The sequence below is a fragment of the Theropithecus gelada genome, chromosome 15 (genome assembly GCF_003255815.1).
Source record: "Theropithecus gelada isolate Dixy chromosome 15, Tgel_1.0, whole genome shotgun sequence".
In the NCBI taxonomy this organism is placed as follows: domain Eukaryota; kingdom Metazoa; phylum Chordata; class Mammalia; order Primates; family Cercopithecidae; genus Theropithecus; species Theropithecus gelada.
Window position 1 is genome coordinate 30,679,664 of NC_037683.1, and position 13,019 is coordinate 30,692,682.

Sequence of the window (13,019 nt, forward strand, 5' to 3'; positions counted from 1 at the left end):
ACAAACTCAGGGTGCATATTTTTTTAGAATCCATTAATTCCAACTTCAGGGCCCCATCCCCCTGGGTTGTCAGGAGAGCCAACCTTAGTTGTACGCAGAGTCTTGCCAAAGAGTCACAGACTTAAGCAGAACTTCCATCACTGGTCAACTGTCCACATTATTTATCACTGAGCTGTCCACTGACCCAGGCTTTATGGTCCCTTTAAAACCACTGCTTTTTAAACATATGAAATCCTTGGCAAAACTTCAGGTTCATAACTTCAATGTGGTTAGATTCTGCGGTGCACCACATGGTCTTTTCCTCTCAGATCCGCCAAAATTCTACTTATGAGCACGTTGTTGGTGTTCAAAACCCACTGAGCTTTTTTTTCTATCCCCAATCCAGGGGAATCTCACTATTCTAGTAGAAACCTCCCATCCTCAAATACTATTCTTCTTAATTTACTAGATCTGTTAAAAAACAAAAATCCAAGAAGTTTGCAAAAACCCTCCTTTGAAACAAAATATATATAAAGAGAGAACCTGTTGCCTCCTTGAATAAGGAGAGAAACTGGAAAAATGCAGAAAGGAAACCATTAATATCGCAAAAAATATTTTTTCATAAACATCTGTAAACAAGATCTGATAAGATGCTGGGAGAAGTAGTCAATGAATTTTTATCTTCATCATCAACTTTCTCTAATCGTTTCTTTTTCTCCATTTGATTTTGAAGATTTTTCACTTTAAACTGCTTATTAGCTTTGTTATTTCCCTGAATGACACAGTTGTTGGAAACATCTTCTGGCTGGCCATCCTTGTTGTTTCAAATATTCTTTTCTTTGGATCGGCATACTTTGTCTGACATATGACTGCATGAGCAACTGTCTTAGTCCATTCAGGCTGCTACAATAAATAGCATAGACTTGGTGGCTTGTAAAGAACAGAAGTGTATTTCTCACAGTTCTGGAGGCTTCAAGATCAAGGTGCCAGCATAGTTAGTTTCTGGGGAGGCCCTACTTTCCTGTCCACAGATGGCACCTTCTTACTATGTCTTCACATGGTGAAGGTGCAAGTGGTCTCGTCAGAGCCTTCATGACCTAATCACTTCCCAAAGACTCCATCTCCTAATCACATTGGTGATTACATTTCAATACATAAATTTTGAGAGCACACAAGACAGCATACAAATATTCATACCATAGCAGCAACCATCAAACAGACTTATTGTTTGTTTGATGAAGCATCTACGAAACATCTGAAATTTGTTCTTGGTCTTAAGAAACTTACATTCTGGAAGAAGGATGTCAGTCTGGCATTTTACACAATTCTCACCCTTTCCATTCTTGATTCATTCTCTCCGAAACAGCCAGTTGGTAAACTGTCTCAAATTGGAGCAACTTCTCCTGGCTCATCCTAAGACTTGTTCCTACCCCTCAGTGTTTAAGAACACAAACCAATTTTCAGTGAGCTGCAATCAAGTATAATTAGTAAATCAAATCTGCTTTTACAAAATGTGACCAAGTGGAGAAAAAAAAAGAGTAATGGGTTTACACAAAGTACTTTACCCACAAAGAAAAGGAAAAGAGGAAAAATAGTAACATGCCCCACAGTAAGGTTTGCAACATATGGCTAATGACTACATTCCCTGGAATCTTTCTCTCCACAGCTGGGTTCTTTATGTGAATGGCAAGGAAAAGATAACAAATTGTCCCTCAGTGAATGATGGCAGATGGCATCATATTGCAATCACTTGGACAAGTGCCAATGGCGTCTGGAAAGTCTACATCGATGGGAAATTATCTGACGGTGGTGCTGGCCTCTCTGTTGGTTTGCCCATACCTGGTATGTTTTAACAAAATGAGTATAATTCTGTTGAACTGTAGAGGTGATGCTCCTTAAATGGACATCAGGTTTGCTAGCATTTTTGTCCTTGGTTTCAAACAAAGATTAACGGCTCTCTCTCTCTCATTTCCTACTCCCTGATTATCCTAACTGTGGGTTATTAGAAGCTTTTTTCCTAGGTAAGCTGTTTGCCTCTCTGTGTGAGAAATGCCTTTGAAGATCTACATTAAGACTACCAAGAAGCATGCTGAACTAACAGCTGGTTGCTAAACTGTCTTCCAAGGAGATTAATTACTGGTATTTTTTGTTTAAGGATTGTTTTGTTTTTTGTTTTGTTTTGTTTTGTAATCAGCATATAAGCAAGACCATGGCTATCCATCTTTTATGGCCCTTTTCAAATAGATCTTGACCTGTCTTCTAAAAAATACTTTTTAATAAATATCCCAGGAGTTTTAATTTGAAGAATTGCAAACTAAATTTCATTAGGTGACCCAGGTTCTCAGCATTGTACATGGCAATAAGCTTGTTCCATCTATAGAAATATATGCATATGACATTACTTTTTACTTTGCTCATTTGTTTCAGGTACACAAAATGGTGCCTAGGTAACAGAAAATTAAATAGACAAAAATGAATTAAAGTATTAGAAACTGACTAATATATTCTAGAAGTAAGTTGTATGAAACTAGGATAAGTATACTAATAAATATAGCACAAAAATACTAAACTTCATAAAAATGTGATGAGATGCCTTTGCAAAGCCTCAAATACAATACTTATTTTATTTATTAGAAATTATTGGCCGGGTGCAGTGGCTCAGGCCTGTAATCCCAGCACTTTGGGAGGCTGAAGCGGATGGATCATGAGGTCAGGAGTTTGAGACCACCCTGGCCAATATGGTGAAACCCTATCTCTGCTAAAAACACGCAAAAAAAATTATTCAGGTGTGGTGACAGGTGCCTGTAATTCCAGCTACTTGGGAGGCTGAGGCGGGAGAATTGCTTGAAAACCCAGGAGGTAAAGGTTGCAGTGAGCCAAGATCACACCACTGCACTCCAGCCTGGGCGACAGAGAGAGACTCTGTCTCAAAAAAAAGAAAAAAAATAATTGTCCATACATTGTTTCACTTTTAATACTATGAAGATCCATGTGGATCAAACCAAAATTGATCTACTTGTGAATTTAAAGAATACGTCCTAAGCACTCACTAGGAGGGCCAGGCACCTATGCAAGGCACCGGAAACCCAATGATGAGCAAAAGTTATGTGGTCCCTGCTCTCCAGAAGCTTTTATTGTGGCCAGGGAGTGAGGTGTTCATCACATAATCACACTAAATGATGTGTAATTTCACACTGAGGCAAGCACTATGGAGGAAAGGAACATCATTCTATGAAAGCCTGTAACCAGGGAGCTGATGTAGAATGGGGAGTCCATGGAGGCTTGTGGAGATATCCCTAACTCTCAAGGATGGTCAAGCACTAATTAGCAAAGGGGACTGGGCCTTGCTGAAAGAGCTAGAAAAAGATTGATGTATCTGAAATGCAGGCTGAAAGAGGGAAGGCAAGGCAATCAGGTAGAGAGGGCAGACATAGCCAAATCACATAAAGCCATGTAGTGTGGGTTAAGGATTGAGGTTTTCACCCTAAAATCAATAGGGAGTCAGTGATGGATTTTAAGATGGCTGGGTGAGATGGCAGGAAGGGCAGCTTAAGTGGTTCTGGGCATGAGCAGAAAGAAGTAATAGGGTGTATACAAAAATTCCTAAACAACAAAGCGGTCTCTAATCAGAGGACAAAAGGACTCCCAAGTGCAGGGACAGCACTGAAAGTTAATATCTGAGTTAATATCTAAGAAGCATTTATTATGCTTCTCCTTGGAGAGAAACTTGGGACAAATGAAAAATAAGAGAGAAAGCCCACTCCTCCTTAAACCCAGAATAACTGAAGAGATGAATGAAACATACAGACAGATCCTTGGATGTGTATCCACACACTGAGCATTTGCCAAGCACCAATCCAGCCAGTAAGGCACCATCTGAGTGTTGAGGTTCCAGAAATGGAAGACCCAAAGGACAGAGCTGTAGAGTCAAGGACACATGCATTTTGCTATGAGGAGAAGGCAGAGAAGAAGGAGGCTTAGGACATTTAATGAATTTAGGGAGCAAGGGTGATTTATAAAGAAATGGATTGGGGAGATTAATTTGGAGGGGAAGGAAAGAGAAACAGAGACAAACTAGAAACTTTAGAGAGGTTGTTGTAAGATGGGAGTATTGGGAGATTAATATAGAGGTTGCTTTTGAAAATCATGTAATTATTTTATAATACTAGAGCAATATCTAATAAGATGATTTTGATGAAATCACTCTGGATAAATTTAAAACGTGGTCTATCATCCTTTGCCTCTTTGTAAAATATACTTGAACAGGAAGCCAGTGCCAAAACCAAAACTTCCTTGTAATACCATCTATGCCTAATTACCCAAATATTTTTACAAAATTTATTCAATGTTTTTGTCACAATGATCATGTGAATTTAATAGAGTAGTTATGCTACTATTTTAGAAATGAAGAAACAGAGAATTCCAGAAGAGTTAAAACGAGACTCTCAAATTGCATTCCTAGAGCCTAACTCTTTTAATTTATGGCTGTGCCCTCTTCATGTCCCCTTCTGCCTTTTCCACTTAGATTAGCCTATTGATACATGTCCACACATGGAGTAGGTGTGGGACCATTAGAAACTGTAGCACTCACAATGGTAGAGGGAACCTCCAGGGGTGTGGATGGACACCCTTAGTATCTACCATACACATCATGCTATAGAATTCTTTCTTGCAATCTACCCACTCCTTTGCCTAGAAATTCTCTATATCTTCCTTCTGCATGAGATTAACTCTAAATCTTCAAGATCCATGTCTGAAAGATTTCCCTGAGCCCAGCCCATTCTCATTGAGCTTTTTGTTTCAGTTCTTCTCTCACTCTGCATGCCTCCACTGCTGCATTAACCACACTATATTGGAAAGTATTTATGTATGAATTTTCCCTTAGAATTATCTCTTAGAAGAAGAAATCCTTTTTTATCAGTGTAAGTCCAGTGCCTGGTATTGTAGACAGCACATTATTGGTAGCTTCATAAACATCTGCTGAATTTACCAGCCTGTGTCTTGGATGTGTCAGAAGAACAGGGAAAGGCAGCTCAGACAGAAGGAGCTCTGCGTGCAGAGGGCACGGAGCCATGAATGGGTTTTGTGTGAGGAGGAATGGTTGACTGATCCCCAAAGCAGTAGCACAGTGTATATAGAGGAGAAGAAAAGGAAGACGTGATAGAGAAAGAAGCTAAAACATAACATAGTGTTGGGCTGTAATGAGCCTGTTTATGTCCCCCAAGAAATGCACACTTTCTCCTTCAGTTGAATTAAAAGACATTAAAGGTATTTCAAAAGGAAATGGCATTATCAAGTGAGGTGGGGCAGTGGTTTTTTTGTGTTGGTTTAATTTAGTGTGTTCTTGTTTTCAACTATCTCTTCTCTAAGTAGTGTGATTACAGGTGATTTTTATTTTCTTTATGATATTTTAATAATGAATGTATATTTCTTTTCTGGTTAAAAAAACATTTTTATCTTTAAAATATCAACAATGATGGAAAAGTAAATGGTAGATTGAAGGAACAGCAAAATAAAACCAAGAAACTCTTACAGTAACCACCTAAGGAAATAGTTTACTGACCAGAGGCATAAGGATGGCCAGGATGACTGAGAATCCATAAATATTGCAGAGTTCCAATTGACACCCTTCATGGCTGTCTTAGTCCGGTCAGGTTACCATTAAAAAAAAAAAAACCATACACAAAGTAGCTTAAATAACTGAAATTGGCCGTGTGCAGTGGCTCACACCTATAATCCCAGCACGTTGGGAGTCCAAGACAAGTGGATCACCTGAGGTCAGGAGTTTGAGACCAGCTTGGCCAACATGGTGAAACCCCATCTCTACTAAAAATTAAAAAATAAAAAATTAGCCGGGCATGGTGGCGGGCCCCCAGCTACTTGGGAGGCTGAGGCAAGAGAATTGCTTGAACCCAGGAGGCAGAGGTTGCAGTGAGGTGAGATCGCGCCACTGCACTCCAGCCTGGGCAACAAGAGTGAAACTCTACCTCAAAAATAAAAAAATAAAAATAACTGAAATTAATGTTCTTGTAGTCCTACAGGCTAGAAGTCTGAAATCAGAGTACCAGTATGGTTCGTTCCTGGTGAGAGCCCCCTTCCTGGCTTGTAGACAGCCACCTTCTCACTGTATCCTCATATGGCAGGGAGAGAGAGAGCAAACTTTCTGGTGTCTCTTCTTATACAGGCCCTAGTCCCATCATGTGGGCCCTACCCTCATGAACTCATCTAAATCCAATCACCTCCCAAAGGCTCCATCTCTAAATACCACCATGGTGGGAGTTAGGGCTTCAACATATGAATTTGGTGGGGACACAGTTCAGTGCATAGCAGTGAATGACTGGCTTCAGTTTGACCAAGTTTATTGAAGAGTCTGTTGGCTAAGGTAAGAATTCTAAGAAAAGGAGTTGGTGATGGGGGAAAAGATTATGTATATGGTTTTAGACATATTGAGTTTGAGGTCTATGTTGAATTTCTAGTCACAAAAATACATACAGCTAAAGATATAGGTCTGATACTGCTTTATATCAAATTGGCAAAGTTGTTTTTAGTGACACCATAAAATTGGCTAGGATTCAGCATAGCAAACCTGTGTATAGAGCACCGGCAAGTATGTAAGTTGATACAATTTTTCTGGGAAGCAATTTAGAAACTTGCATCAAAAGCATCAGAGAAATTCTTTGCCTGCAACCATCAGTTTACTAGAAATAAATCTATGGAAATCATCAATAATTTGAACATATATATAAGTATGTATAAATAAACATGTTTATCTCAGTGTTATTTTAATATTAAACTTAGAAACAAGGCCAACATCCAGTAATAAGGGGCTGTTTAATTAATTAAGCAAATTATGTTTTGTTGTCCATTCACGTGTTAAAACAGCATAGCTAGGCCAGGCGTGGTAGCTCACATCTGTAATCCCAGTACTTTGGGAGACTGAGGTGGCTGGATCACTTGAGACCAGGAGTTGGAGACCAGCCTGATCAACATGGGTGGTGAGGGTGGGTGAAATCCCATCTCTGCTAAAAATACAAAAATTAGCCAGATGTGGTGGTGCATACCTGTAATCCCAGCTATCCGGGAGGCTGAGCTATGAGAATCACCTGAATCTGGGAGGTAGAGGTTGTGTTGAGCTGAGATCGCACCACTGCACTCTAGCCTGGGTAAGGGAGTAAGACTCTGTCTCAAAAAAAAAAAAAAAAAAAAAAAAATAGGATAGCTACTAAAACTCATGAAATGGGAACATGTTCAAGATGGTCTCACAACACCTTGAACAATATTCAAACATTCTGAATATGTATGATACCGAGTTATGTGTTTTAAATACCTCACACCATACATATACATATACATATACTAGAACAAAATTAAAATAAAAACCTGGAAAGAAATACAAAAAACTATTAAATAATTACTTCTAGGTAAGAAGAGTTCTTTATAATTTAATCTGTGCATGTATTAACTTTAAAATTATTAATACAATTTAAAAACATGTAGATTGGGAAATCATGAAGGAGGGATCAATGGACATAGATTAACCAAGTGAGATCAAATTGAAACAGTAGTTGACTTTGGGGACTTGAGGGAAGGGTAAGAAGTGGGTGAGGGATAAAAGACTACACGTTGGGTACAGTTTACACAGCTCGGGTGATGGGTGCATCAAAATCTCAGAAATCACCAGTAAAGAAGTGATCTGTGTAACCCAAAACCACCTGTTCCCCAAAAAATACTGAAATAAAAAAAAGAGTAGTGGAAGGAAGAAAGTCACGGGGTAGAATCTTGGGATCACTTCTAAGAGGCAGGCAGAGAAGGGAGACTGAGAATGAGCAGAAAGGTTCAAAGAAAACCAGGAGAGGATGCTCTGATAGAAATCAAGCATAGTGTACTCAAGTCTGGCTCCCGGCAGGAAACAGGTAGTCACTAAAGTGAGTTTAATGAAGGGCTGTTTTCAAAGGTGTGAGTGTGGTTAAGAAGACCAAAATATGACAGTAAAACACATATGACTAGCAACAACAGATGGGTGTAAGGGGATGGGCCTGAAGTGACAAGGGTTAGGCATTGTTGCCAGAACTTAGGAACCTGTAGCGCTGGAGAGAATCCCCTAATCTCTTCAGAAATAGAAGGAAAAGCCACTCCTAGCTGGTTGTCTGGCAGGAGAGGATACAGGAGATTCAACTTCTCTCTCATCTCATTTTCTTATCTCATGCTGGCTCCTTTTTGGCCAGAAACAAAGAGAAGCCAGGAGACAAGGAAGCCAGGTGATGCAGCCCATGGGACAACCTTTGAGACACAAAGCTGAGTGGAGAAGGGTGGAGGGTAGGTCTGCCAGTGCAGACACAGACTATCTGGCGCACCCAGAAAGGCAAGTTGAATAGAATGAAATGCTTAGCCAAAACAGATGATACAGAGAAGTCACAGAGATGAATACTGAAATTTCTATTGAATTTGGCAATTAGGAGACCCCTGGCAACTTTAGAAAGTTCCCTGGATTTGGTGATAGAAACTATATCTTTGTAGCTTAAGGAATAAGAAAAATAGCAGTCACTTCCATGGAGGGTGATTTTCTACAAGAAAGTAAGCAAAATAATACTTAATTTGTCAACATAAAATATTATATGCATATATATGTATTGAATATAGTTTTTGTAGTTACAGGTTTATAAATCAACATTCTAAATCCTGTCTATTTTTAAGTTGCTATATAAAACATTGAATTTGTTCTTATTGATAAAACCTGCAGTAAATTTATAGAATTTTGCTTTTCAGTAATTTTCTTTCATTTATTTGTATCAGTCATGCTTTCATTAAATTTAGATTTAGGAATAACAGACCATCAGGCCAGTTTTCCTCCTTTTCTTTCTCTTTCTCTCTAGGTGGTGGTGCATTAGTTCTGGGGCAAGAGCAAGACAAAAAAGGAGAGGGATTCAGCCCAGCTGAGTCTTTTGTGGGCTCCATAAGCCAGCTCAACCTCTGGGACTATGTCCTGTCTCCACAGCAGGTCAATTCCATTTTCAGTGTATGACAGTAATGAGATGCAAAGGTACAAACCTAGTAAAAATGTGAACAGCCTAATGATGACATAACTTATTGTAAGCTCTTGGTTATCAGAATTTATCACCAGTATCATTTGATGCTGTGGTTATAGAGGAAGTTAGGCAGAAGTTACAGTAATTTTCAGTGAACACCGTTTTTAGTTTCTTGGTGATGTTCTTAAATTTTATTGGAATTATTTTAGATTTTGCAAAATAATGTTTTCCAATAAAATTTAAGAATATCATCAAAGAGAGCAGGAGAAATCATAAAGAATAATGCTTCAAATCTCTCTGACTAAAGATGCAGAACTTTAAGGCTGGCACAAGATCATCCATAGAGAGCAACATACGACCTAGTGGCTAAAACCAGCCTAGAGTCAAACAACTGGGGTTCAAATCCCAGTCTTACACCAAACTCACTGTGATGATTTTGAACATGTTATTCCATCTCACTAAGTTTCAGTTCTCTTATCTATAAAAGATGGATAAATAGAACTACATAGCAGAGTTTTGACAAGATTGAACAAAATACTACATATGCATTTGTGGTATTATTTGATCCATAGTAAAGGATCTTCTTATTATAAATGTTCGCTCTTATTACTACAGAGGCTTGACTTCTTTAAGCCTCAGCTTCCTCTCTTCTATGTCAGAGGTCAAAGACATAGAATGAAGAAGGAGAGAGCCTCTACAACCCCTTAACAAACCACATGGCTTTACATAGGGAATTCTAGGTGTAGGATTTCAAAATTTCAGGCAACTATGAGTCTAGTGGGAGAAGTAGCTGGGAGAGGGAATGATAGAGCTGGGGGAGAGGGAAATGGAAGATGATTTCCTGCTGCCCCTGAAATCATACCTGCTTCCCTCTACCCCCACCTCTAAAAAATCTGTGAATGTTTTCAATAGGACTAAAATAACATATAATAACGCAATCTTAATGGAACAAGTAAGGCTTATCTAAAGTGTTATTAAACTTTCAGGTGAAGTCACTGGCTACCTCCTGCCCAGAGGAACTCAGTAGAGGAAACGTGTTAGCATGGCCCGATTTCTTGTCGGGAATTATGGGGAAAGTGAAGATCGATTCAAAGAGCATATTTTGTTCTGGTGAGAATTTCCTTCTTCCCTAGACTCCACTATCTCTTGACCACCCTGGGACTGTCTAGCAAAAGGAGACAATTCAGAATTCTCTATCAGTCAAATTGTATGTGCCTGTCAATCTACTTTTTGTAACCAGTAATTCATACTTACCCTATTTTCATCCAAAGGATTTGTTTTCTTTAATGCTAAAATATATTCTGTATAACAAGATATAATTAGGGAGGAAATTTGGATGAAAGTAAAATAAAATCAGGAAAATAAGATTAGAGAAGAGATGAGGTTATTTTTTTCAGTGCGTACCAACATACTATGCACCTGTTTGAGATGGGGTACTCTTTTGGTTCCATAATTTGTAGAAGGTATCTAGGAACAGGTAGCACAGGGAGAAAAGCAATGGATGTTGCAATCCACACACTAAAACTGAATTATCAAAACTCTATCATGAAATTAAATGTATTTAAATGAGTTTCTTAGACTGTCCTAGAATTTATGGCTTTTGATAACTTACAAGAACATTTCATTAACATTCCTAAAATATTTTAAAAGAGGGAGAGTTGTTGATTCAAATGTTTTTTTAAAGTAATTTTGCTTGCCAGTGATCTGGTTATATGTTAACTTGTTTTCACATCAGTAAGGTGGCTCTCAAATGCTGATACGGAATACAGCTTGAAATTATTGACTTGGTGATGCTGCCACTATGTTGCTGACAAGCTCTGCACCTGTGTTCTTTGCCCTCAGATTGCCCACGCTTAGGAGGGTCAGTGCCTCATCTGAGAACTGCATCAGAAGATTTAAAGCCAGGTTCCAAAATCAGTCTGTTCTGTGATCCAGGCTTCCAGCTGGTCGGGAACCCTGTGCAGTACTGTCTGAATCAAGGACAGTGGACACAACCACTTCCTCACTGTGAACGTGAGCTGCCTTTCTTGAGGCCATTTCAGTGACTTTTGAAAAATATTGAAAACATAAGAACTCTTTTCAGGAATGCTAGACAAAGGGTGAATACTTCACAGTAGCAAATATACCAAATATTCGTTGAACCTTTTCTTTGTTTAATGAACTGTGCTGGGCATCATGGAGGAGATGGGTGATTAGGATCCAAAGGGACCATTTGTGGATGCATCCAAGGTGATGCAAGGAACTGAAAGTGATGGAAAGACACACCCTATAGGTGGAGGCCCAGAGTTAGATGGGTCATTGCTGGAGGGGAAAACAGGGAGAGACGTCTTCAGTCGAGTGCATTCATTCATTCATTTATTCAGCAACTTTTAAAGTACCTATTATGTGCTAGGCACTGATCTAGGTCCTCGAGATGCAGCAGTTGGGGGGAAAAAGCCCCTATTCTTATGAAGTTTAGATTCTAATAGTTTAGGATTCTAACAGGAAAATAAATAAGTAAATATAATATGTATTTATAGTAAATAATAAAGGTAAGGGCTAGAAGTAAGAGCTGTGAAGAAAGACAAAAGAGGCCAGGAAAATACAGTGTGGCCAGGCGTGGTGGCTCACACCTGTAATCCCAGCACTTTGGGAGGCCGAGGCGGGTGGATCGCTTGAGCCCAGGAGTTCAAGACCAGCCTGGGCACATGATGAAACCCTATCTCCACAAAAGATACAAAAATTAGCCAGGCATTGTGATGTGTGCTGATAATTCCAGCTACTCAGTAGGCTGAAATGGGAGGATCACCAAGCCCAGGAGGCAGAGGTTGCAGTGAATCGAGATTGCACCACCGCTCTCCAGTGTAGGTGACAGAGCTAGACCCTGTCTTAAAAAAAAGTAATACAAAAATGAGGGTTGGGTGGAAGCTAGACTGCTATTTTAGATATGCACCTGTTATCACCTGATATATTCACCTGTTTTGTTTCTTTGCTTGTTTGTTTTGCCTATCTACCCCACTAGATAAAAAGCTCCATAAGGCAGGGATTTTGTTTGTTTGGCTCACTGTTGTAACTACAGCACCTAGAACAGTGTCTATGTGTTAGGTCATTTTGCATTGCTATAAAGAAACACCCAAGACTAGGTAATATATAAAGAAAGGAGATTTAATTGGCTCACAGTCCTGTTGGCTGTACAGGAAGCATGGTACTGGCATCTGCTCAGCTTCTGGGGAGGCCTCACGGAGCTTGTCCTCATGGCAGAAGGCATCAAGAGTAGGCACATCACATGACAGGAGCAGGAGCAAGAGAGACAGTGGAGGAAGAGTTGCCACACACTTAACCAGATCTCGTGAGAACTCACTCACTATTGCAAGGACAGCACCAAGCCATGAGGGATCTGCCCCTGTGACCCAAACACCTCCCACAAGACCCTGATTCCAACATTGGGGATCACATTTCAACATGAGATTTGGGCAGGGACAAATATCCAAACTTTATCAGCGTCTAGTGGGTAAATGTTTTTTGAATAAATGAATTGCATGCCTACTATGAGCCAGGCAGTGTGCTAGATGCTGAGGGTTCAGGCTGCTGCTATCCCTAGGACACACTCAGTCTGATGTTTGCATACTGTAAAAATGTCATGCTTAACAGAACTGCTAGTTTAATATAAAGTGTTCTTTGAGTATTTTGCTCTTAATGGCGTTGTCTTCTTCCTGGTCACCTTACAGGCATTAGCTGTGGGGTGCCACCTCCTTTGGAGAATGGCTTCCATTCAGCTGATGACTTTTATGCTGGCAGCACAGTAACCTACCAGTGCAACAATGGCTACTATCTATTGGGTGATTCAAGGATGTTCTGTACAGATAATGGGAGCTGGAACGGCGTTTCACCATCCTGCCTTGGTGAGATAAATGTTGGCAACTACTATACGAGATTATTCTAGCTCTGTAGATGACAATCATCCCAAATTCCTGAGGTTCTTGAGGCATTGCTTTGTTAATTTTATCTCATCCCAGTAAGCTGTGGCCAAGCCAT

At 39.6% G+C, this 13,019-nt stretch overlaps 1 protein-coding gene across 1 annotated transcript in view; it reads left to right on the forward strand.

Annotated features, from left to right (window-relative positions):
- Window positions 1-13,019, forward strand: part of SVEP1 (sushi, von Willebrand factor type A, EGF and pentraxin domain containing 1) — a 228,356-nt gene that overhangs the window by 141,918 nt on the left and 73,419 nt on the right. The window contains exons 27-31 of the mRNA XM_025359181.1: window positions 1,646-1,821; window positions 8,853-8,977; window positions 9,992-10,115; window positions 10,848-11,018; window positions 12,713-12,886. Of these exons, the coding sequence (XP_025214966.1) occupies window positions 1,646-1,821; window positions 8,853-8,977; window positions 9,992-10,115; window positions 10,848-11,018; window positions 12,713-12,886 (770 nt within the window). The remainder of the gene's footprint in view (window positions 1-1,645; window positions 1,822-8,852; window positions 8,978-9,991; window positions 10,116-10,847; window positions 11,019-12,712; window positions 12,887-13,019) is intronic.